The sequence below is a fragment of the Lissotriton vulgaris genome, chromosome 1_1 (assembly GCF_964263255.1).
Source record: "Lissotriton vulgaris chromosome 1_1, aLisVul1.2, whole genome shotgun sequence".
NCBI classification, from domain to species: domain Eukaryota; kingdom Metazoa; phylum Chordata; class Amphibia; order Caudata; family Salamandridae; genus Lissotriton; species Lissotriton vulgaris.
In genome coordinates this window covers 733,451,943-733,477,288 of record NC_141685.1, presented here as the reverse complement: position 1 = coordinate 733,477,288, position 25,346 = coordinate 733,451,943, and the positions used below count along the sequence as shown (strand labels likewise).

The window sequence follows — 25,346 nt, the reverse complement described above, 5'->3', positions numbered from 1 at the left end:
CCCGGATCTCCTCCAATTGCCAGAGGTTACTCACCGGAGGCTACCATGCCGCCCGGACTTACTGACCAAGTTCGAAGGGAGGGTGTTTCATCCCAACCTTCCCTCCCTTCAATTGACGGCATGGCTCCTGAGGTCATCCAGTATGGCCACCTAGACCTTTCGGCTGACTGCATGAACATACTTAGAGAAGGGAAGAGACCCTCCACCAGAAAGTATTATGCTTTCAAGCAGAAGAGGTTTTACATTTGGTGTAAGGACAATGCTCTCGATCCAATTCAAGGTCAGGAGCAGGTGATTCTCCCATACTTGTTACACTTGACAAGGTCAGGCCTGAATGTACCCCTCCATCAGGGTTCACTTAGCTGCTATCACAGCGTACAGGAAGTCTCCTTCTCAGTCCTCATTTTTCCTTATGCCTGTGGTCAAAGATTTCCTAGAGGGGCTTAAGAAGGTGTTTCCACCAGTGAGGTCCCCTTCTCCTCCCTGGGAGCTTAACATCGTACTTACCAAATTGATGGGTGCTCCTTTCGAGCCTATTCATAAGGCGTCTTTGCAGCACTTGACCTGGAAAGCTGCCTTCTTGGTAGCCATCACCTCAGACCGCAGGGTGAGTGAGATTCAGGCTCTGTGCTTCAAGGAGCCTTGCACGTTTTTTCATGCCAATAGAGTGGTGCTACGAACTCATCCAGGCTGCCTGCCCAAGGTGGTCTCGGATTTCCACATCAATCAGACCATCACACTGGCTACTTTCTTCCCTCAACCAACCACTCCCTCGGAGAGATCGTTACACTCCCTAGATCTCCGGAGGGTTTTGAAATTTTACCTGGGTAAGACTCTTCCACTTACAAAGTCTGACCGGCTCTTTGTCAATTATGGTTCAACTAGTACCAGTCTGGCAGCTTCAAAAAGGTCTATCTCTAGATTGATCGTCTCATGTAATGCTTTGTCATATCAGCTAGCTAACAAGGCTTTGCAGGGCAGACCATGTGCACATTCCACCCGAGGGAAAGCTTCTACCACAGCTCTCCTTCGCAACATTCCGATATCTGAAATTTGCAAGGCGGCTATATGGCGCTCAGTACATACCTTTACCCGCCATTACTGCCTAGATTCAGATGCCCAGGCCGATGCCCAGATGGGGCAGGCCTCTTTGAGGAATTTCTTCACAATTTGAATGTGGTGCTTATTCATGTTGTATATATTTGTTGCTCGTCCGCGAAACTTTGGGTATGGGCTTGCTACTCTATTCATAGATTATGACTATTGATGAGTATCCCCTGGATGAGAAGGATTAGTTGCTTACCTGTAATCCTATTTCTCATCCATGAGTATACTCATCAAAGTCATAAGCGAACCACCCACCTCCCCGGACGAGCATTACTGGAAAGTTATTATATGATGATTGCATATCTACTCACGTGCTTATGCACCTCCAAAAAGTACTGACCTAACTGCCACCTATGGTGCATCATGGGAGCAAGGGGTCTCCTGCAGGTCTAAAAGTTGGGCCAGGGCGTGCCTCAGGGCTCGTCCCTGAGCCCAACCCTATTTAATATCTATGTCTCCCCCCTTGCAGCCATCGTGGAGGGACACGGTCTTTGCCTGGTGTCATACGCCGATGACACGCAGCTGGTCATCTCCCTATCGCGTGCGCCCGGCCTTGCAGCAGACATCTTCAGGAATTGCATGCAAGACCTGGCAACCTGGATGTCCGCAAACTGTTTAAAGCTGAACGGTAGCAAGACTGAGGTGCTCGTGGTGGGGGGGGGGGCCATCTGCTTGGTCATCGGCGTGGTGGCCGCCCTGCCTGGGTGAGGTCCCTATTCCTTGTCGTGAGGCCAGGAACCTCGGCGTGTGGCTGGACAAGGACCTTGCCTTCGGTCCCCAGATCAGCCGAGTGGCCGGGGTGTGTTTCGGTGTTCTGAGAGCCTTAAGGAAAGTTTTAGATCTTCTTCCCATTTCTGCTCGGAGGACGCTGGTACACGCCCTGGTCAACTCGCGCCTTGACTACGGGAACCTGCTGTATCTGGGGGCCACGAACAGTGTCATGGGCCGCCTGCAGGTGCTCCAAAATGCTGCGGCGTGGCTTGTACTCAGGCTCCCTAGGAGGTCACCCTCCAAACCAGCCCTACTCGCCCTTCACTGGCTCCCTGTGGAAAAGAGGGTAGAGTTCAAGGCCCTCTCCACATGTCACCGCATCCTGAACGGTAAAGCCCCTGTTCCGCTCCGGAGTCTGGTGACATACTATGAGCCTACACGCAAGCTACGGTCCTCGCAGACGGGGCTGCTAAAAGTTCCCAGAGTAAGAAAGGCACGTATGGGAGGAAGATCTTTTAGACACCTCGCTCCCAGATGCTGGAATACCCTTCCTTTAGAACTGCGACTAGAACCATCTGAAGTCCTGTTCAGGAAGAAGCTTAAAACCCATCTGTTTAGCAGGTAGCCTTCTGTAGGAGGGGGGAGGGACAGCCACTTCACTTATCACAGCGCGGGGACACGCCAGTGGCGTAACCAGGCGCTTTACAAATGCCCAAATAATAATAATAAAAGGCACAGTACCCCTACTCTAATGCCTTAAAGGCAAGGTGTCAGTTTTTCTTTGTTTCTTTATACTCTACTGCAGCCTACTGGCAAATGCCTGCAATTACAGGTTTTCTCTATGGCAATAAAGCATTGTTGTATGACAAATGTTTACTGCTCTCTTTCTACCTTAGGGGTTGGGAGAGTATAGGTGCTACAATTCAAACCCATGTAATTTTAGCATTTTGGCCATTGTGGAAATGTTTTAGGCTGTATGTATATATATATATATATATATATCTATCGGCACACACTTACTTCGTTTGCAAGAAAGTAGACGGCACTCCAAGCTTGGAATTTTTCTCGATTTATTGGCAGACCCCCCTGCCCCTAAAGAAAGACAAACGCGTTTCGCCGAAAAACGGCTTCCTCAGTGTCAATATCCATAACAACTCACGCCATTATATCTCCACCTCTCTATCAACATCGAGAGAGGACTAACAAAAGCCATGTAAATGATTTGGCAGACATCTTATAATGTGCAAATTCGCAATCTTTAGGCTATACAAGGAGAATGGCGATCAAAAGTGCTCGTGCAATTAAAAACAAACGGGAAAAAAAAATATATATATATATATATGTTCGAGGCATGTGGGCTGCTGAATTCATATCTGTGCATAGATCGCCGCCTAGTGTTGGGTCCGGATGATTGCACATTGTTGTCCTGGAAGAGTCTTCGAAGTATCACGAGATAGGTGGCTCCTCCCCTGGACTGCAGTGCGCATGGGCATCCTCTCCATCCCCAGATTGTTTTTTTCCGCCATTGGGTTCGGATGTACTTTCTCGACTCCAGTTCGGAAACTTTGTTATAACTCTTTACTAAGGCCAAAAGGCCTCGGGGCGTCGGTATTGTCTCGTTCGGTGCCTGTTTTTTATCCAGTTCTTCGAACCGGACGTCGACGGCAGTTTTTAACTTTCGACACCAAAGGCCCAAACTACGACGACGATGGATCGGAGCCCGTTCAAACGATGCCCCGTCTGCAATTCGAAATACCCTCACATTTATGTGCACCCAGTGTGCAATAAATGTTTATCCCCGGACCACGACGAGGCCAGCTGTATGGCCTGCTCGAAGTTCCGCTCCAAGAAGACGCTTCGAGTTCGACGCGCAGCAAGACAGTCAGCGCAGAAGTCGGCGCCCGAGCCGGTCAACATCTTCGAGGCCGGTGACGAAGAAGGCGCCGACGAAGAAGAAGATCCTGACGAGCAGTCGGACCCAGCGTCGGAGCATGACTCCAACTTCGATGTGGACGAACAAGATGAGGAATACGTCCATGAAGAAGACGTCGTCGAGGTAGGGGACGACGATGAGGCCATCGGGGCCGTCGATGACGACTCCAGTGATGAGCCAGGCCCAACCGCAGTAGCGGGGCCTACTACTGACAATACGCTCCCTACGGCTTAGGTCGAGGCATCGCCGAAAGGCCTTAGCCAAGATCTTACTCCACATTCTATAGCCCTGCGTCCAGGCCAGGCTAAGAATACTTCAAAGGAGCCATCGGTCGATCTTTCAAAATCGAAACCGAAACCTACAGAGCCAAAACAAAAACCGAAACTACTAAAAGCGGTCGTCGGATCGACGTCGACGCCAGTCAAGTCGAAGACTGTCGGCGACCCTTCGGCGTCGAAAGGGGGCGTCGCCACGAAGACTGGGGCGCCGAAGCCAAGCTTTGCAGTCAAGCACGTCACCTTGACGCAGTCGGCGTCGACGTCGGCACCCAAGCATGGCGACAAGACCAAAGGCCTCCAGACCAAAAAGGCTGTTGAGCCGAAGATTTCAGCGCTCAAACCGCTACTGGGCAAACCTCTCGAGTCGAAGACCAAAGCCGACCCGAAGCAGCAGGTTGCATCGGCGCCCTAGGCTGTGCATGCTACGCACCGTGAGCTCGAGTCGACGTAAGGTAGCAAGCATACTAGTGAGTCGCCGAAGCAGCTCGGATCAAACACTACGGCAAGCTCTAAGAAGGTCGGTCCACAGGCCACCCTCCGATTAAATACGGTCTGCCACCGACGGCTCGAGCCAAACATCTCGAGCACCACAAAGGCACCGACCCATCCAAGACAGTGTCCGCGCCTTCGAGGTCCACCCCTGAGGGGGTTGTGTTCCAAGAACCCTCGTACGACAACCAGTCGAAACTCTTCATCGACTCGGAATCGGGCAGGCTTACCATCCATAAACGGAAGATCGCACCTGAACATCCCTTGGAGGCGTATAAAATCCCTCTTAAACGGAAAAAAGACTCAACCACCGCACCAGTTCTCTTTGAACACGTTGAGAGCTATTCACAACAAATGGCATATTCTCCAGCACAAAGCGAGGAGGACATGGGTGATGAATACGGTCAGGCGGCCTTCACTTATCAAGCTGACACTGATCAGGAAGAACCTCAGCAATGGACTGATGCTGTAGACCCTGATGATCCACAAGCTGCACCGGACACTCAGTCTTACAATGTCAAAATCTCGCCTACTGAAGACACGGCAGCGTTTAACGCTTTGATAGAAAGGGCAGCCCTCAACCATGACGTGGAAATGCACGCAGAACCTGTGGAAGAAGATTTCTTATTTGATACTTTCTCCACCTCTGAAAGATCGACAAAAACATTGCCTATGATTAAGGGAGTCCTCAAGCATGCTGAGGACATTTTCAAAGAGCCCACAAAAGCAAGGGTTATCAACCCTAGGATTGAAAAAAAATATAGGCATGCTCCAGTGGACCCCACCTACATCAAAGGCCAGCTCCCATTGGACTCCCTTGTAGTGGCCAATGCTCGCAAGAGGGCAAACTCACAAACTAGTGGTGACGCTCCTCCTCCGGACAAAGAATCAAAGATCTTGGAGGCGTCAGGAAAGCGGGTGGCAGTACAGGCTGCTAATATTTAGAGGATTTCAAATACACAGGCCCTATTGGCTAGATACGATAGGGCTCACTACGACACGCTAGAACAGTTGTTGCAACACCTGCCTGACGTTTATAAAGAGGGAGCAGAAATGATCATACAGGAGGGGAAGTTAATTTCTAATGCATCCATCAAATGCGCACTGGATGCGGCAGACACGGCAGCTAGGGCCATTAACACCAGTGTAATGTTGAGACGTCACGCATGGCTCCGCATCTCTGGGTTTAAACCCGAGATTCAAACATCTTTGCTCAACCAGCCAGTTAACCCAGACTTCCTTTTTGGTCCCGAGGTGGACACCACCCTCGGAAAAATTAAAAAGGACACTGAGACAGCAAAATCCATGGGGGCTCTGCAGTCACAGCAGTTTCGGGGCAGTTCCTTTCGTCGCTCCGGTAATAGGGGAGCCTCTAGAGGACAAGCTTTACAGCAAGCCCAGTACAGCAAAGGGAGCACGCAAACCACCTATACAAAGAATACCAGGGGTGGATATCGTGGGAACAGCGCCAAGGGCAGAGGACGTGGTAATAACAATGTCAGATCCTCCGCTCCCAACAAACAGTGACGCCTTGTCACTGCCCCCCGACCATTTAACACCTGTCGGAGGAAGACTCCAGCAGTTCCTCCAGTCTGGGAAGGCATTACCACGACAGGTGGGTGAGACAACTTATCCAATACGGCTATTGTCTGGAACTATCCTCCACCCCTCCCAACCTACCCCCAAGGCACCGTCCTATGTCCGCAGAGCACATGCACTTATTGCAGCAAGAAGTACTCTCCATGCTGCAAAAAGGGGCAAAAGAGCTCGTGCCTGCAGAAGAACAAGGTACAGGAGTGTACTCTCTGTACTTCTTAATCCCAAAAAAGGATGGTTCCCTGCGGCCCATTCTAGACCTCAGACCCCTCAACCAATACATACTGTCAGAACACTTTCATATGTTAACCTTACAGCAGGTCCTGCCATTGCTCAGTCAGGGCGACTTCCTAGCGACCCTAGACCTCAAGGATGCATATTTCCACATTCCCATTCACCCAAGTCACAAGAAATATCTCAGATTCACCATCAACAATCAGCATTACCAATTCAAGGTCCTGCCTTTCGGGGTCACCACTGCCCCCAGAGTGTTCACCAAGTGCTTAGCGACTGTGGCTGCGCACCTTCGGAGCCAACACATTCATGTATATCCCTACCTGGACGACTGGCTTGTTCAAGCAAAGTCAGCCCAGCAGTGTGCCAGCCACATGTCACGTACAATTCACCTCCTTCACAGTCTAGGGTTCTCACTAAACTACACAAAGTCGCACCTTCAGCCCGCCCATGTGCAACAGTACCTAGGGGTGACATTGAACACTCTGACGGCAACAGCGCAGCCAAATTCTGCCAGAGTCAACAGCATGCAGCTGCTCATTCAGAAGTTCAGGCCTCAACAATCGCTCCCAGCGCAGGTATTCATGCAGCTGATCAGTATGATGGCCTCCTGCATATTCATAGTCCCGCATGCGAGGCTGCACATGCGTCCCCTTCAAGAATGCTTAGCACAACAGTGGAACCAGGCTCATGGGCATCTAAAAGACCTAGTGTTGGTAACCAGTCGTGCATACAACTCTCTGCATTGGTGGAATCCACAAAACCTTTGCAGGGGACGACCGTTCCAAGAGCCTGTCCCACAGATAGTGCTGACGACGGACGCATCTCTCCAGGGTTGGGGAGCGCATGTCCTCCATTACACTGTGCAAGGACTATGGACGGCGCAGCAGCAAAAGATGCATATCAATCTTTTGGAGCTGATGGCAATCTTCATGGCACTGAAAGCGTTCAAGTTGCACCTGTGCAACAAGATTGTGTTGATCCGGACGGACAACATGACTGCCATGTATTACATCCAGAAACAGGGAGGCACACACTCCCCGCAGCTATCTCACCTAGCCCAGAGCATGTGGAAGTGGGCCATTCAGAGGAACATCTTCCTCATGGCGGAACATCTCCCGGGCAAAGACAACCAGATGGCGGGGCAAAGACAACCAGATGGCGGACCTGCTCAGCAGGCACAGTCATCAGATGCACGAGTGGGAGATTCACCCCTCAGTGCTCCAACCATATTTCCAGCAGTGGGGTCATCCAGAGATCGACCTCTTCGCCACAAAGGAGAATGCAAAATGCCAAAGCTTCGCCGCCAGGTTCCCACACCCGCAGTCTCAGGGCAATGCAATATGGATGAACTGGTCAGGCAGATTTGCGTACGCTTTTCCCCCAGCCCCACTCATACCGCTGGTGGCGCGCAAACTGCGCCAGCACTCCATGACGCTCATCCTGGTTGCTCCAACGTGGGCACGTCAGGCTTGGTACACCACGTTCCTGGAACTTTCAGTGGTGCCTCACCAACGGCTGCGCCTCACGCCCAGCCTCCTCACTCAGAGCCATGGAGACATTCAGCACCCAGATCCGCAGCAGTTTAGCCTAGCGATTTGGCTCCTGAGGGCATAGAGTTTGGCTACCTCAACTTGCCCCCTGAGTGTATGAACATCATCAAGGAGGCAAGGCGACCTACGACTAGGGCGTGCTATGCAGCCAAATGGAAGCGTTTTGTCATTTATTGTTCCCACAATTACATTAATCCGCTAGATGCGTCCACGCAAAACATCATATGTTACTTGCTGCATCTATATCGATGCAATCTAGCATATAGTTCCATTAGGATACATTTGGCTGCCATGGCCGCTTATCTTCAAAACAGACAGCATCTTTCCCTCTTCAAAGTGCCTGCCATTAAAGGCTTCTTGGAAGGACTCAAAAGAGTGATCCCTCCCAGACACCCTCCTTCGCCTGTCTGGAATCTAAACATCGTTCTCACCAGGCTCATGGGGCCACCCTTTGAGCCTCTTCATTCTTGTGAGATACAGTTTCTTACATGGAAAGTGGCTTTTCTAATAGCCATCACATCGCTACGAAGAGTCAGTGAGCTTCAAGCCCTGACAATTCAAGAGCCCTTCCTACAAATCATGCTAATAGGGTAGTGCTGCGCACCAACCCCAAGTTCATGCCTAAGGTAATCTTGCAGTTCCACATTAATCAAACCATAGAACTGCCAGTTTTCTTTCCAAACCCAGATTCAGTGGCAGACAGAGCACTGCACACTTTATATGTCAAAAGGACTTTAGAAAGACTAAACAACTGTTTGTTGCCTTCTCTCCACAACACAAAGGCAACCCTATTTCCAAATCAGGTATAGCCAGATGGATTGTTAAATGCATACAAATCTGTTATCAAAAGGCTAACGCACTTTAAGAGGACATTCCACATGCAAGCTAGGGGCATCCATGGCTTTCCTAGGTAACATTCCTCTAGAGGATATATGTAGAGAAGCCAGATGGACATTTACCAAACTCTACTGCGTAGATGTACACTCCAAACAGCAAGCTGCTGTAGGACAGGCTGTTCTCAGAACTCTCTTTCAGCCTGCTGCAGCTGGCACGGGCAACCGCCGCTAAGGAGGTAACTGCTATTTATTCTATGCACAGCAGCCCACATGCCTCGAACGAAATATGCTACTTACCAGTATGCATCTGTTCTTGGCATGTAGGGCTGCTGACATTCATATCGTTACAGGTAAGTAACTAACCCTTCTCCAGCAATAAGCCTCAGTAGGCAAAAATGATCAGTCAATATTTCTGTTACTGAGTTGTCCACCTTCTATGTTCTTTGTGTCCAGCAGTTTTTAGCCCATCCTTTCCGTTTGGGATAATGGGCCTTAAACCCCAGCTGCAGTTAAAGCACATAAGTGTGCATACCACGCATTGCAGCTAACCGATGTTGTTGTGTGGGTCTTCTGTGAATGTATGAAAGTTGTCAATGCTGAAGGTTTGTAGTTACACATAAGTGGCTTGTCTCCTCCAGTAGTAAATGCTCATTTATTCCTTTGCTCTTCAACGTGGGAACTTGTGTGGTGAGGTGGACAGGATTCGTTCCTTGCAAAAGCGTAATCAGACTGTTTTGTAGTTCTTCCTCCCATGTCTAAATAGTTTGCTAATGGGTAAAAAGATTTCCAGTGTGTCTGGTATATTTACAGTCATTTTTCCTAGAAGTAACAAAGAATTTCATCATACAATCCATCTGGCCTCATTCTACTTAGAAAAGGGGTGCCCTTTCAGTTTACATCAGCCTGTCAAAGGAGAGCATGTGAACCAATGAAAGGTTCCACACTGGTAACCTAGAGTCAAGTATATGACTGTTTATGTTTTCTTTGAATAGAACAGCCTGCAATTTGGCCTGCGTAACCTTTCCATGCCCTTTGTATTTCATTTTGGCCCAGGTTTCTGCATATCACCCTGCATCTCTTTCTTCCCTTTTCTGTATACACTATCTCTGTCCACTATATTCACATTCTCCTTCTCCACCCCACTCTGCTCCCATTCAGTTTCATATTTTCTAAAGCTGCCCTCTTCCACCATTAATGTTGATTTGTTGTTCTAAATGACATAGAGTGTCTGACACGTTTATGATCTTTCCTTTTTTACTCTATCCTCTTTTTCGCAGGTGATTGAGGAGAACAAACTCCACCTTGCTCAAAGACTGTACATGAGCGAGAAAGCCTGGACCAAAGCTGTGAGGCATTTCACTGTCTTCATTGCATCCAAGGTACTGTTCGAATCCGGGGTGAAGTTACCCATGGGTGGTCTCTGCCTTTCCATCGATATATATCTCATAACCACGCCCATGTAAGCTTAGAGTCTTGGGGTGCAGCATAAATTATGTAAACTAGATTAGGGAATTCTGGGTATTTCCCTGCCTTTTTGTTGAGCGCCTCACCTTCTCACAAGACACATTTATAACACAAGCAGCAAACAAAATCTGCCCATCTCAAATGTCATATGTCATAGTCAACGATAGCAACTCTGTAGTTATGGTTTAACCCATGAGTCCCTAGGAAAAGCATTGTTGTGGATCACTAATAACTTTAGCCTTGTTAGACGGATCAATATGAAACTTTTCTCAAAAAGTAATTTCACGCATACACATTAGAATTTGGAAATATTTGTGCACATTGGTCAAGGAGGGGGAAAGATACTGGGTAGTTGTACTTGTTTTCTCAAATTTCCATAGCAGTGAAGTGAAGATAGCTAAAAAAACTGATTTTTCAAAAGAAACAAAGGGGAAGGGGGCCCAGCTGCCCCCCTCCTTGAGCCTACTTAGGCCCTGGGGATCCCATCCTCTGGGGACAAAATGTCAAAAAAAGGGAGGAGGCTATGACAGTAATTAAAAGGGAGGGGAGCCATGTGACATATTTAAGATCGACCCACCTGTAAATCAGGCAGACGGATCAAGATTTTGGTGGAGACAATACTCCTTCGCAGTTGTGATGGAATATCCTTTCTGCCAAACCCTAAATAAACATAAAATATAAAGCACATAAAAGGTTGCATCTTCATTATCATCCTATATTGGTATCTTGGGGATTCTAGTGACTTTCATATCACTCGAATTTCAGCCTTGCAGTTTATGATGTCACAAGAACCTTGCAATAAATAAATAGCATATTATACTCTATGCATCTGCATACGTGTTCTGGTGGATGCTTCTAACCACAGATTCCTCACTTTTTGTATATTCCTCCAAGCAACAGACTGGATCCAGAAATTCTCATGCAGTACCCCTGTATGTCGATTAGGGACGTCATACTGCTCCGCATCAAAGACATTCCACACTGGAAGTGACTTGTGGAGCCACATATAAGCGCCACGCAAGGCTGCTGACATCAGTTCCATTCTTTCTGCGCCACTAGACTTGGATCCAGAGCAACCTCTCTTTTCTTCATGAGACAACATTTCCTAAAGTTAACATTGAATACCAGTGTGCAAGGGACAGAGTCAACCCCTTAAACTTAAAGCTACATGGTTCAAACCTTTTAGGGACTGCGTTACAACAAATGTCTGTGACAGATCCTCTCCAGAGTTTTCTTTGGTGGTTGGTGTCGGACCACAACTCCAAGGTCTGCAGCAACTGCTCCCTGATACCTCGCTCTTCATTGACACCGCAGCAAAGCCAAGAGTTTCAAGAAGCTATGTTGCGTCTCTTCAGCATGCTACTAGCTCCCTTTGGCGCACCTTCAGACAGGAAGAACCTGCAAAGTCCTTTTACTGGAACTCCACAGGTATATCCACCCACGGCACCAGGTGGAACCTCTGAACCCAATTTGTGTCCTTCACCGGCTTTGATGCTAACATCGTTCTTAGGACCACAAGCCATGCCCGAGCATTGATGCGGATGTTATCAACGTCAAACGACATAGAGTAACCAGTGATGTGCACCTCCGGCTGTCCTGAGTCTTCTTCGATTTCAGTCAAGGCCATGCCCTGATCCCACTTGATCACAGCCTTTCTACAGCCGATTGAAATTTGACACTTTACCCCTGCCTCATATATCCATGATCATTTCGGCACACACTCTCGTAATGGCATGTGATGAAGGGGATGAGTTTGCACAACCATTAACTGAGGAAAACTCATATGAAGAGCTGCAAATGTCATGGGAATGAGCCCGTCTCCAGACACTGGTCTGGTCTCTCCACTTGGGCAAGCTGCTGAGGAAAGTGATTCCTTTTTAGTCGTGATGTGAAGGGAATTTGTGTTCCTTCACTTCTAATTGACTATTCTGGAGGTGAAATACAAAGTTCTCACTGAAGTCTGCCAACCCAGACAGACCACTACTGAGTCTCTGCTGCTTTTTAATGAGGCCCTCACAAACGCCCTCCTTGGGACATGGACAAAGCCATATTCTGGCCCACCGGTAAATATGCAGATTGCGGGGCACCACAGTCCTGCCCCAGGTAACCCCGCTTTTCTAACACCGCACCTAACCCCAAACTTTTAGTGGGACAGGCATCCTCAAAGAGGGTCAATCCAAATCTCTCCCTACCACCATTCTGGATATAGAATCCAGAAAAGTGCCTTGAAACATTTTGAAAACAAAAGTTCTCCTCCACCAGTCTGGCATTGAGATAAGTTAACACCAGCTGCCTACTGGACCGATACAGTCATATCCTTTGGGAATAGATGTATGACATTACAATGCATGCCTTTACCATACATGCCTTTTCTTTGCAGCTTTTATCACGCATGACTTTACCATGCTGATGCCTTTTAATTTAATATTTAATTTTATATATTTGTTTTTTTAGGGGAAAAGCCCCACAAATGCTGAACACATTTTATTCAATTTAGCACCGACACAAGCATTGTCAATGAAGCATATTGTTTCAAAGATAGATATTTCCCCTGTAACCTTCACCCTCGCACCGCCAGAGCTATGCGTACACCATTGTGAAATATTAATGTTCAATTGGTGTTTCTTTCAGTGCCTCCTCCTCCTCCTCCTCCACCCTCCCCTGCGATATTTGGTCATCTCCAAATGTCAGAATTTCTTCTTCCAGTAATAAAGTAGGGCTTATTGCTTTTTCAAGAGGACCCCTCTATATCAAGCCCAGACAGCCCAGTTTTGGTAGTGTTTTGTGGACAACTTCTGGCTACATAGACAGGGATTTCGAGGCTCATGGATCTACCCAGGCCAGTCTTCCATCCTTCTAATCTAGGGGATCCCTCGCACTTCCACACCTTGGCTTTGTCCCTTTTAACCACTGCCAGTCCAAGTCATATCAGCACCACCTGATATCTGTTATAGTCCGTGTCGATGGTAATGTGTAATGCGAATTTGGGATCTCTGGGTAGTCGCCACCCCATTATCTGACTCAAACAACCAAGCACTCCGTCTGTGAAGGGCGTTAACCTCTCACATGCCCAGACTGTGTGAGTAAAGTTCCCCGGTTCCCGCCACATCGCAGGTACTGCCCTATTTTCCACAGACTTTTCCAGGGTGAAGTATACTCTATGGAGGTATTTGAGCTAGATCGAATGTGGTAGCTGAAGCACTTACAAGACAGGATGTCTAGCACCATACCCATAAGAGTGCTAATTCTTTCCAAAATCTACTTACTATATCCCAGAGGCATTGCTCCTCTGATGAGCCTTTCTCAGTGGTAGTGAGGGGTCGAATCTAGGATAACCTACTGATGGTCTACCAGTAAGGACCATTATTAGGTAGCCTACTTCCAGAACAGGATGGTTAAATAAAAAGGGGTGACCCTGTGTCCCTCAGATCCTGGGTAATCGTGGTTAAGCAGTACTTCTTCCACTCACGGGCGGATTGTCGTACCCGATCGTTGCGGAGAAGCTCGCTTCGTCATCCCTCCCTATTCTTAGGGTTTGACCCACCGGCTACCCTTCAGGCTGAGATACTTTCCTCCTGTTCCACATACTGTTCCCTCCCCCCACCTTTCATGATAAAGACCAGCTGCGACTACCAACTGGGGCGCACTAGGGTCGAAACGTCAATGCTCACCTTTGGTCCAGATACTTCTGGAGCCTATACATGAACTTTATGTTTCCTTGGAGATGAAACCAAACTCTGGCCAATCTAATCCTTGTATATAACTTGTATATATATGTTATTGTATTGCACTGTATATGACTTGATGCACTGAACACTTTATTCACCAGTTGTCACACTCTTCATACTTGTGATTGACGGTCGTACTATCATTTTCTGAAATCAAATGTCGTCACTGAATGAATTAATTCAGTTGTAACTTCAGTCATTTTTGATCTCAATAATATAAAGTATCACTTGAAATCATTCTTTTGTCACACAGAAATTACTCATTGTGTTCTTGTTTCAGAGAGGTTGATTACACGTTTTATTGAGCATTTACAGCCTTTGTCACAGCAATTGTCTTTACCCAACAGAACCACCATTGTATTTAACTACTTCCAGAACAGTTTCAAAGAAAATATATTAAAGTCAAATAATGGACTCACAGCAAATTATTAGAATAAATGAGTTATTGTATTAGAGATTCAACGCGTCATGGTGTCAGATGGTCTCTTGCCATGTATCTCGGACTCTTTGTACATGGGGCGTACACATTTTGATCATTATCCTCATGTCTTGGAGCTCCAATGGGAGGTGGAATCACCACCGATTCCTATATGGCATCTCCAACCGGACGTTCTCCTTGATGCCCCATTCCGCGACTCATTGGCCACTGCTGTAGCACAATATTTTGAAGATAACGATGGTACATCAACCTCGGCGCTGGTGGAATGGGCCGCCCTCAAGGTGTGACCAGAGGGCATTGTCTGGGGACGCAAGCGGGCATGTGTAGGCAACTAGAAAAAGACCTCAGTGGTTTGGAACGGAGACTGGCCACGGGTAAACAGACTTCCGTAGATGGTGCTCAGGAACAGTTGGACTGCCACAGAGAGGAACATGCACGGTTGCTAGAACCGCTGCGTTGCCTCATGTACGTGGGACACTCAGCAAGATCGCATCACATGGGCGACAAAGTGGGCAGGCTCCTCACATGGCTTATCCGCCAGAGCGAGCCATCAGCACCGATAGCATCGGTAAAACTGGCCACCGGAGATATCGCTCACACCCAACGGAGCCTACATAGTGCGTTTGTAACGCACTATCGTGACCTGTATAATTTGCATGTGCAGGTTACATCTTTAGAGTTAAAGGATTATCTAGTAGACATCATTCTGCCAAAACTCACACGCACCCAAAGTGATGAGTTAAACGTTTCCCTTAACCCTGAGGAAATCCAAGATAGTATTTTCTCATTGTCTAATGGGAAGTTGCCGGGTCCAGATGGTCTGCCGGCCGAATTATACAAGGCATATGCACACATCTTGGTACCGCACTTATTAAGGGTGTACGAGACGGCATTGGATGACTCCACCCTCTCTACTACACAAAATGAAGCCCTGCTTGTACCTCTCCTCAAGCCTGATAAAAACCCGGAGCTTCTGGGCTCCTATAGGCTTCTTGCGTTCCTCAACACAGATTACAAGATATTTGCATCATTATTGGCCAGACGCCTTTCGCCATTAGTGAAAACATAGGTTCTCCCCGACCAAAGTGGCTTTGTCCTTGCAAGGTGCACTTCACTCAATATACGAAGGTTCTTTAGAGTCCAACAGTATGCAGCACACAGCTGGCCCCGATCAGGATTATCATGCAATATGGATGTGATGTTCTGCCCATCTTGCATAGCGTATATCTAGTGTAGTAGGTGCAATGTAGGATTTTAAGCTGTATTAGCCTGAGTCGCGAGGGTATGCCCACCTCTCTTGGTGAGGCCAGTGCTTCCTGCCACTCTGTGTCATCAAGTGCGCCTAAGTCGCGGGTCCATTTGTTCCTGAGTGATACCTTGGGATCCGGGAGGATATTAACTAATTTTCGATAAGTGAATGATTTAGCCCGCTTTTGCATGTAGTCCGTCAGCAGCCTGTCCTCCAAGGGGGAAGCCTCAGGCACCTCAGTACCATGCGGTATGGCCACGAGCAGTGCGTGTTTATTCTGTGTGTAGCGAAAAATTTCTGAGGGTGCAAGTTCGTACTGTTGCTGGAGCTGTTACAATGTGACTACGTCCCCCTTAGACCACATGTCACCTACCGTGGAAATGCCTATGGTGTCTCATTGCTCAAAGCCCTTGCTGTTCCGAAGTCGCCCCAACTGTTTAGTGTCCAAGAGAGGAATAAGTTGGGTAAATACCCCCTGCCGGCCCAATTTTGCCTGTGCTGCATGCCATATGGTGACTGTGTGTTTTGTGGGCCCTTTTAGCGTAGAGGTAAGTCCCTTATTGTAAAGTGCAGGGAGCATATTTCCTAGTCCCAAGAGAAACCTGTCCGCTCTGTATGCGGGGTCTGCCTGTGGGACATGTATCCACTGGTTAATGAACTTTAGTTGAGCCGCCAAATAATACAGTTGTATATTTGGGAGTGCTATCCCACCATCATACCACCCACGGGTCAGGTTATTCTGTCCTATGCGTGCCGGTTTGTTACCCCATAACAAGGTGGATACCTGGGCAGCGATCTTCTTGAAATATCCTGGGGATGCGGGGAACGGCGTGTTCTCTAGCGCGTATAGAAACCGGGAAAACGCCATCATTTTAAAAAGTGCAGCTTTTCCCAGCAATGTCAGCGGTAACGATTCCCAGTGTATCATCTCTTTAGACACTCCAGTGGGGGCACAGGATTTCTTGAGAAGAAGTCATCTGGATTTGCTGTAATGTATATGCCTAGATATTTAAAAGTATTGTCCGTGACCTGGAGCAGACAGTCAGCAGGGAGTTGTGGTGGGGGGCTGTGTAATATGTACATAACACATTTGGACCAGTTTATGGTGTACCCCAATGCCCTTCCAAAATTCTCACAGATATTAAGGAGAACCAGTATTGAGCGCCTGGGGGAGGCCAAGTATACTAATACATCATCCGCTTACAGGGAGATGCGGTCTTCCCACCTTTCTGTCCACCTGAGGCCCCTTATCATTAGCTCCCATCTGATCCACGCCGAGAGTGGCTCCAGCACCAGGGCAAAGAGCAGTGGAGACAGGGGACAGCCCTGGCGTGTCCCTCTTGCAAGTGGAGAGTCATCAGAAATATACCCGTTGGCCGTAACATGTGCTATTGGTTTAGTGTACAGGAGGTGTATCCACGCGCCAAACCTGGGGCCGAAGCCCAGATGGGGAAGCACTGTGAACAAGAAGGGCCACTCAACCCTATCGAAAGCCATCCTCGCATTTAAGGATAGCACAACAGCTGGCTCTTGTAGATACGGTATTTGGGCCATTACCCCATGTAAGCGCCTCAGGGTCAGTGCCGTATTTCTGCCCGGCATAAACCCAGACTGGTCCGGATGAATTAGGGTCGTAAGATGCGGTGTTAGCCTGATGGCCAATAATTTCGCGAGGATTTTAGCTTCTGCGTTTATCAGCGATATCGGGCCGTATGAGGTACATTCAACCGTAGGTTTCCCTGGTTTAGGAATTGCCACTATAGTAGATAATCTCTGATCGAGCGGCAATTCACCCTTCTCCAGGCTATCGGAGTAGATGCGAAGTAGGTGTGGGGCAATAGTGCCCGCCGTTTTCTTGTATAGCTCAATAGGCATACCATTCGGTCCTACCGCTTTGCCTGATTGTAATGATCGGAACGTGACTTGTAGTTCTTCCACCGTGAGGTCCGCCTCTAGCTCTAGGGCCGCCTCCAGGAGGAACCTGGGCATTGCTATGTCTTTAATAGAGCTCAATGCATCCGCCATTGTGATAGTGGATGATGAGGTATATACTTTCTGGAAGTGTTGTGCTTGTGTTTGGACTATCGCCTGTGGGTCCGCCGTCGTCTGCCCTTCCTCCGTCTGAATCTTTGCTATCCCTGTGTTACCCCGTTCCCTCTTATCGAGCCATGCCAGAAGCTTTCCGGCTTTGTCTCCGGTTTCATATATTTTATGTTTAGTTGCCGTGAGCCTCGACCTGGCCTCCTCTATAAGATATTCTCTATATTGTTGCTGCCTGATGTTCAGCGTCTAGGATGTAGCTGATGTGGGGTTAGTAGAGTGTTGTGTCTCAGCCTAGTGCAACTTTAGTTCAATGTCATGTAGTTCTCGCTCTTTCTCCAGCTTGTGCTCTGCAATAGAAACTATGTCCTGCCCCCTAATTACGGCTTTATAGGCCTCCCATGCGATAGTCTGTGAGCTAACTGACAGAACGTTTTCTTTGAAGTAGTGTTTTGTTGTCTTAACAACCACTTTTTTGATTTTTGGGACCTGTAAATAGCTGAGGCAGATGGGATAGATGCGCTCCCGAGTTTTGCGGTGATATGAAAAAGTCAATAGTACAGGGGAGTGGTTCGGGATGCCCCTAGGTCTTATTTCTACACCTTCAACGCTCTTAAGACTATACACTGAAGCCATGAAGTAGTCTATTCTATATAAACTGTTATGTGCCCCTGAATGGAATGTGTAGTGCTGTGTCGTGTCGTAGGGTGGTGCAGTCTCCATACGTCAGTAAGTCCAAGTGCCTCCTTAAAACCCTGCAGGCGAGACACACCAGGCACGTGTGTCTTCACCGGGTATCTGTCTAAGGTACCATCTATAGTCGCATTGAAATCCCCCCTTATCAGAAGTTCCCCTTCCGGAAGGTCAAGTAAAAATTCACTAAGGGCTGGGAGCGCTATCGCATGCAGGGCGGGAGGAATGTATACTGATACCACATTGCATTGACCCATTAGGGCCGCAAACCGAACTTGCTCATCCTTTTTCGTTTTATGTATTATAAATGGGGATTGCTTTTTCACCAGAATGCCAACTCCTCTAGAGCCAGAAGAAAATTAGGAGTGCACCATCATGTTATGCCCCCACCCGTCCATTGCATTACATGTTGTACCAGTGAGGTATGTTTCTTGCAGTAGGGCTATTGTCGGGGTGCATCGCTTCAAACTTTGTAAAACCAGGCCGCTCTTTATTTTATCCCCCAGGCTGTGCACATTCCACGTGAGCAATGTCAGAGGGGTCACTTGGGTCCTGGGGTATGACTCCGAATCGTGATCAGCTGGGGCTTGTTATCTCATGTCTATTGAAATACTGGGGAACGATACTGACTTATGTGTATACTGTATACTTCGGTCAATGTGTAGGAATGCTACAATCATGAAATCGCAGCTGGGAACTAGAACCAATAACGCACAGAGCCATGTAAACTGACCCTTCCCCCAAACCCCTCCCTGCCTCCTTGTCCGACAGACTCATAACTGCCCGCCTCCCAAACTTAGCAGAGTGCTTAGTCCCAAACCCCGAACAAGTACTTGCGTGTGAGAGGTGAGAGGTCCAAGGATGGTCGTAGACCTTCCCCACCCCAAAGACTGCTTTTGCTTAGAGTTTAGTTCAGATCTTGTTGCAGGTAAGTCAGCGTGTGTGCCTTCACACCTCACCCAATCTCAGTGTCCAACGTTCTCACTCGGTTTGCCTCTTCGGCCTCACTTTGTTGCAGATGGTCTTCTCCCTGTTGCTGCCCATGATCCCCGGGGTCGTCAGTCATCTCGCAACGTCGCTGGTTCCTCCCCGACCGCTTGGGTCCTCCCACCTCACGCCATCCCTTGATCCAGTGGTGTGCCTCCTCCGGCGTGTCGAAGAACCATGTTTTACAATCCTCCACCACACGCAGTTTTGCCAGGAATAACCGAGTACGGCTGTTCCCTGGCTCTCAGCTCTTTCTTGACCTCCATGAAACTCCTGCAGCACCTGGAGACCGCCGCTGTATAGTCCGGGAAGAATGACACAGTTGAGTTCTGAATACTTAGCGGCGGAGCCACCCTTGCTCTTTGCAATATAGCGTCTCTATCCCTGAAATTGAAGATGCGAGTCGGCATAGGTCTAGGGGGGCCCAGGGCTTGAGCTTACCCCCCCGGCACGCTGTGGACCCTTTCGACTGAAAAAAAGGTTGACAGTCCCCTGGGTTGTAGTCTAGATTTTATGAGGTCCTCCACATACAAGTCCATTACCAGGCTCCCTACACTTTCGGGAATTCCCGTAATACTGACATTGTTGCGGCGACAGCGTCCTTCTTGGTCGTCCAGTTTTGCTGCCATGAGTTTGTTCTCTGCCTTCAGGCGGTTCACCGTTTTTATCAGGGCTGTAGTGTCTTTCGTCAGAGATTTTGTTACTTGCTCGACTTACGTGACCCTGGCTGTCATTTTGGGAAAGTTTGCTCGCAGGAATGAGACATCCGCTGATATCATTCCCACTGTTGATTGTACACTGGTGAGGGCGGTCATTATGTCCTCCAGAGTCACTTTGTGTGCACCTTCCCCCCCAGGGGCCCTGTCCGCCTTGTCCTTACGTTCAGACAGCGGCGGGAATTCTTTGCCGTAGGCATACTTGTCTAGTTTGGACTGGGTGGTCGTCGTTCATGGGCACCTGCCCCCCATCTCCTCTCAAATGACTTTGCGCTTTCCGGTACTGGCTGCCGCCTGCCGCGCGATCACCTGCTCCGCGTGGCCTGTCGGTTTTCCCAGTGCCCCACTGGATACTGGTAGAATGGTGGTGGAGGGCCAAACAAAAAAAGGGGGGGTCTCCCATGCAATAACCCTGTAACATGCACTGCACAGCTTTACTTTCTCATTGCCTAGTGTGTCGTCGCCTGCAGCTCTCCAAGTGATCGTGTGGTTTGCAAACTTTTATTTGGAGACTACCGTTGCTGGAGCCCACAGGCCCTCTAATGCGCTCCAAGGGCGCCTGACCGCCAAATTGTGGGGAGTGCACCAATCCCCTCGCTAGTCGTTGAGCCGCTCTCTTGTGCCCCACTCGTGGGCAGATGGTATTCCGCTATTGGGGGCCTTCCTCCCCTACTCCCAGTCCAACTACCGGGCCCTCACTGCAATTGATGACCCGGCTTCGCTCACTGGTCGCGTCTGTGGCGCAGGATCGCTTCTGCCCCCGTTGTCCGTGGAGCGCGCTCAGCGCGTCTTCGCTCCGGAGGGCGCCGAACTCAAGCCCTCGGGTGGGGGGGGGGTGCTCACGGGGGGTGGGGGGGATATGATGGCCAGCGTGCTTCACTCCAGCGCTCCCGCGGGTCAAGGCCGGGATCAGCTCCCACCGGCGACACAGTTCTCGGGGATTCTCGCTGCCACGTGTTGCACACCGCAGTGCCACTGGTGGGCTCACCTCCAAATTTTCTTCCCGGCGAACCACCCTTTTTTTAATTTACTTCTAAACTTCCTTTACCACTACTAACCCCTAAACCCTAAAATTACTCATACCTCCATTTACGACCACCCGCCTCAAAAGAATATATTTACCCATACCTCTCTTTACCACTATATGTGTGTGTCTGTCTATGTATATATATTGTATATATGTGTCACTGACCATGTCATGAATGATGTAATATGTGACGTCATCAGCAGTGCATTGCAGGGGCGCGAGTTATAGTTAGCTGAACTAACTATAACAGTGGATTTTCTCTGATTTTGTACGAGTGAAATGTCCAACAAACTATAACGTCCCTGAAACTTATGATTATTTTCAGTGAATTTCTAAGTTTTTTTAAATGCTAATTTCTAACTATATTGTGCCTGAAACCTGTGTTTTTTTTTAAATGCTCATTTCTAACTATTAAGCTCCTGAAACCTATGGTTCTTTCAGTGAATTTCAAAAGTTTTTTAAATGCTAATTTCGAACTATAACATAGCAGTCGTTTTTGCAGAGTGGTGGAGAAAGGTGAGCGTGGCCTTCAAACACCTCTTAGCAATCCCACTGTGTGGGAGTTACTGGAGGTATCAGGAGGAGTAGTTAGCCCCCAACTTCACCCTTGGGGGCCAACTACCCCTTTTATTACCACCAGTACGTCCCACACAGCAGGATTGCTAACTTCTTATATCAGGCCCGCCCCCTCCCTGCACCACTGTGAAAACGCGCCCCCTAGCACGTTGTAAGTTGGGGGATAAAGTCTCCCTGAATCCTGAGGGTCCCTGTGGTCCAACTAGCCCACCAGGTACCACCAGTAAGCGCCACAGAGCTGCTTTGCAAAGAGGAGGTGCAAGGCCAAGGCCCTCTTTTTTTTCTCTCTGCAACGCAGCTCTATGGCGCTTACTGGAGGTACCTGGTGGGCTAGTTGGACCCCAGGGACCCTCAGGATTCAAGGGGAGTTAATCCCCGAACTTACAAAGAGCCAGAGGGCCCGTTTGCACAGTGGTGAATGGAGGGGGCTGGACCTGATATGACAAGTGTGCAAACACGCCCTGTGGCACGTTTTAAGTTCAGAGATTAAGTCCCCTTGAATCCTGAGGGTCCCTGGGGCCAACTAGCCCACCAGGTACCTCCAGTAAGCGCCACAGTGCTGCGTTGCAGAGAGGTGGTCCAACGCCATGCCCCTTTTTACACATCTCTGCATTGCTTCCATTTAAAACTGCCAAACGCGTTTCGAGCATCCTTCCTGCTCTTGATCACTAGCTCAACAATGCACAGAGACAGCGAACTTTTTCGGAACACCAAATGTATTCAATTTCAAAGTCTCCCCCCCCATGGGCGTCAGTGCGAGTGGCCTTTGGTTATAGTAGTCCTTACATCTACTGCCAAGACTTGTAGTACCTCCAACTCCAGTGGGTGCCGCACACTCCGTGTAGTAATTTCCACCCCAGTGGGAATGATATCAAATTGTCTTACCCCAAGTGGCTGGAAGCAATGAGGAAAGAAATAACTGGCTGCTCCCAATATATCCCGGCCCCAGAGGCCCCCTTCATTCCTTCCCTTGCTCGCGGCTCCAAACACCGTAGATCCGCCTTTCCAGCGGGGGACATCTTAGTGGCTGGACTGGTCACATATCATACAAAACAAGAGGTTGCCTCACTGACGATGCCACACATGAAAGGGTAACCGCACAACCACCACCGGCAGCAGCAATATCAGATTTCCCCCAAGCTTCCATTTAAAACTGCCAAACGTGTTTCAAACATCCTTCCTGCTCTTGAACACAGGCTCAGCAATGCACGGAGACAGCGGACTTTGTCGTAACACCAAATGTATTCAATTTTAAACTCCCGCCCCCATGGGCGTCAGTACGAGTGGCCTTCTGGTTATAGTAGTCCATACATATACGTGCAAAGATTTGTAGTTCCATCCTACCCCAGTGGGTGCCGCACACTCCGTGTAGTAATTTCCACCCCAGTGGGAATGATATCAAATTGTCTTACCCCAAGTGGGTGGAAGCAATGAGGAAATAACTGTACTGTTCCCAATATATGCCGGCAGCAGAGGCCCCCTTCATTCCTTCCCTTGCTTGCAGTTCCAAACACCGTAGATCCGCCTTTCCAGCGGCGGGGCATCTTCGCGGCTGAACTGGCCGTGTATCATACAAAACAAGAGGTTGCCTCACTGAACATGCCACACATGAAGGGGTAACTGCTGAACCACCACCGGCAGTAGCAGCATCAGCTTTCCCCCACGCTTCCATTTAAAACTGCCAAACACGTTTCAAACATCCTTCCTGCTCTTGAACACAGGCTCAACAATGCACGGAGTCTTGGCAGTAGATGTATGGACTACTGTAACTAGAAAGCCACTGACGCCCATGGGGGTGGGACTTTGAATTTGAATACATGTGGTGTTCCGACAAAGTTGAGCCAGTGATCAAGAGCAGGATTACCTCTTCATGTGTGGCATCTTCAGTGGGGCAACTGCGTGTGTGTGTGTGTGTGTGTGTGTGTGTCCCACAGGTAAACACATCATTGCAAGAATCAAATGGAGTGCTCCACAGAAGACAAATAAGCATCATTAGGTGATTTATCATTTTTCAGATGTCATACTCTACATTCCCACTTGGAATATCAATGCCTATTATAAATTAAATATTGTTGGTCATTGCTTATAAGATTTATAATTTTAGATGTAATTGGTAACTGTACCTTATTGATATGAGTTTACATGGATTCATTTAGGCACAGAGCCCTTTGTTTACATGAATTGTACAATTGCTCTTTACCTATTTCAAGATGGCGAAACCTGTTTTGTGTCAGGCTCAGCCCTTCATCTATATTCTTACTTATGAATTGACAAATGAAATGATATTTCAATGTGGAGAAAAAATTGTATCACTATAGTGAACAAGGCTTGTGAAGCCGAAACTTATAGATAGTGCCTCAGCAATAAAGTAATTAGCTGAACTCAACTGCCTATCTCTTTGTCAATTGGAAAGAGTTTTTGATTTGAATTGGCAGGCAGGCCTTGTGATTGTTGGTTCTTCCGAGCCAGCACAAGTGTATGGGTGCCGGTCACCCATTTACATTTCAAACGCTACACTGACAAGCCAGAAAAGCACCTGAAAGCCTGGTACTGGTGATTGGATCAGTGCTGATTCATTAGGATGCAGACCCAACTCGTTTCTTCTCGACTCAACGAGACATGTTCACAAATTTCGTTTGGAAACATGATAAACATATGTACAATGTTTACATGACCTCAAAGATCATATTAAAAATGATCATCAATTCTTGCCCCAATTGGCTATTTAGTTTTTACTTTGACAATTTATCAAACTACGAGTGCTCAATAGTTTGCTGCCTATTGAGCACAACCTTCTTTAATACGTTTGAATTCATTGCCCACATATTGTGCCTCCGTAGGCTTCAGACTCCTATTCGTTCAATGTACCTCTATTAAATTCATGTCAAACCCATATACTCCATGATACATGCAATCCACGATGTCTGTCTGACTTTTCCTTTAAATAATGACATCCAGGTCATCAATAACCCTTGGGAGTTTCACCTGCACTGTTTAAAACCCCATTTGAAGTCAAAATCATAATAAGAAAAAAATAAAGAACATCCAACACAAGTTTTCCTAGTGGTGGCTACAGTGGCCAAATATCTTATTCTTGATCTCAGAATGGTAGAAGGACTGCTAATTTGAGCCCTAAAGGTTCCAAATTGATAATTCCAATTTACATACTTGTCTTAATCCCTTGAAGGTCTCTCTACTCTGTTTACACCAAAAAAAGGCTTAGTCCATTCTCCTTGCTGAAACGTTTTGAAATGCTGTGCAACTGGGAAAAGATAATCCTTCATTTTGATTGCAAAGATATGTTTCAAAATCCTTTTCTTAACTTCAAATGTTGTGCTCTCTATGTATCATTTCCCACAGGGGCCTCAATACAGTAGACAGTATAATCCGTTTTAAAGGCCTCGATTTTCTTTTTGTACAGAAGGTCATCTCTCTTAACCGGTTTGATCATTTGTGTTGCAGGACGCAATACTTAGAGGGATAACCTTATGCTCTAAAGCTATTTAACTTATTTGATTGTGCTGCAATACATTTCTCTAAACAAGTACAATCACTTTGTAATCTGACCAGCTCATTGGGAAATTACACTTCGCTTGTAGAGGATGGATACACGGCTCCCCTTCCCTAATAAAAAAAAAGTTTTTTTTAGGCCTCGCCTCCTTTCTCCACCACTCTGCGAACACACCCCAT

The 25,346-nt window shown here is 47.9% G+C and overlaps 1 protein-coding gene across 1 annotated transcript in view; it reads left to right on the top strand.

Annotated features, from left to right (window-relative positions):
• The window catches only part of AXDND1 (axonemal dynein light chain domain containing 1), a 570,869-nt gene that overhangs the window by 247,456 nt on the left and 298,067 nt on the right, over nt 1-25,346 (top strand). The window contains exon 13 of the mRNA XM_086955354.1: nt 10,015-10,116. Within this exon, the coding sequence (XP_086811480.1) occupies nt 10,015-10,116 (102 nt within the window). The remainder of the gene's footprint in view (nt 1-10,014; nt 10,117-25,346) is intronic.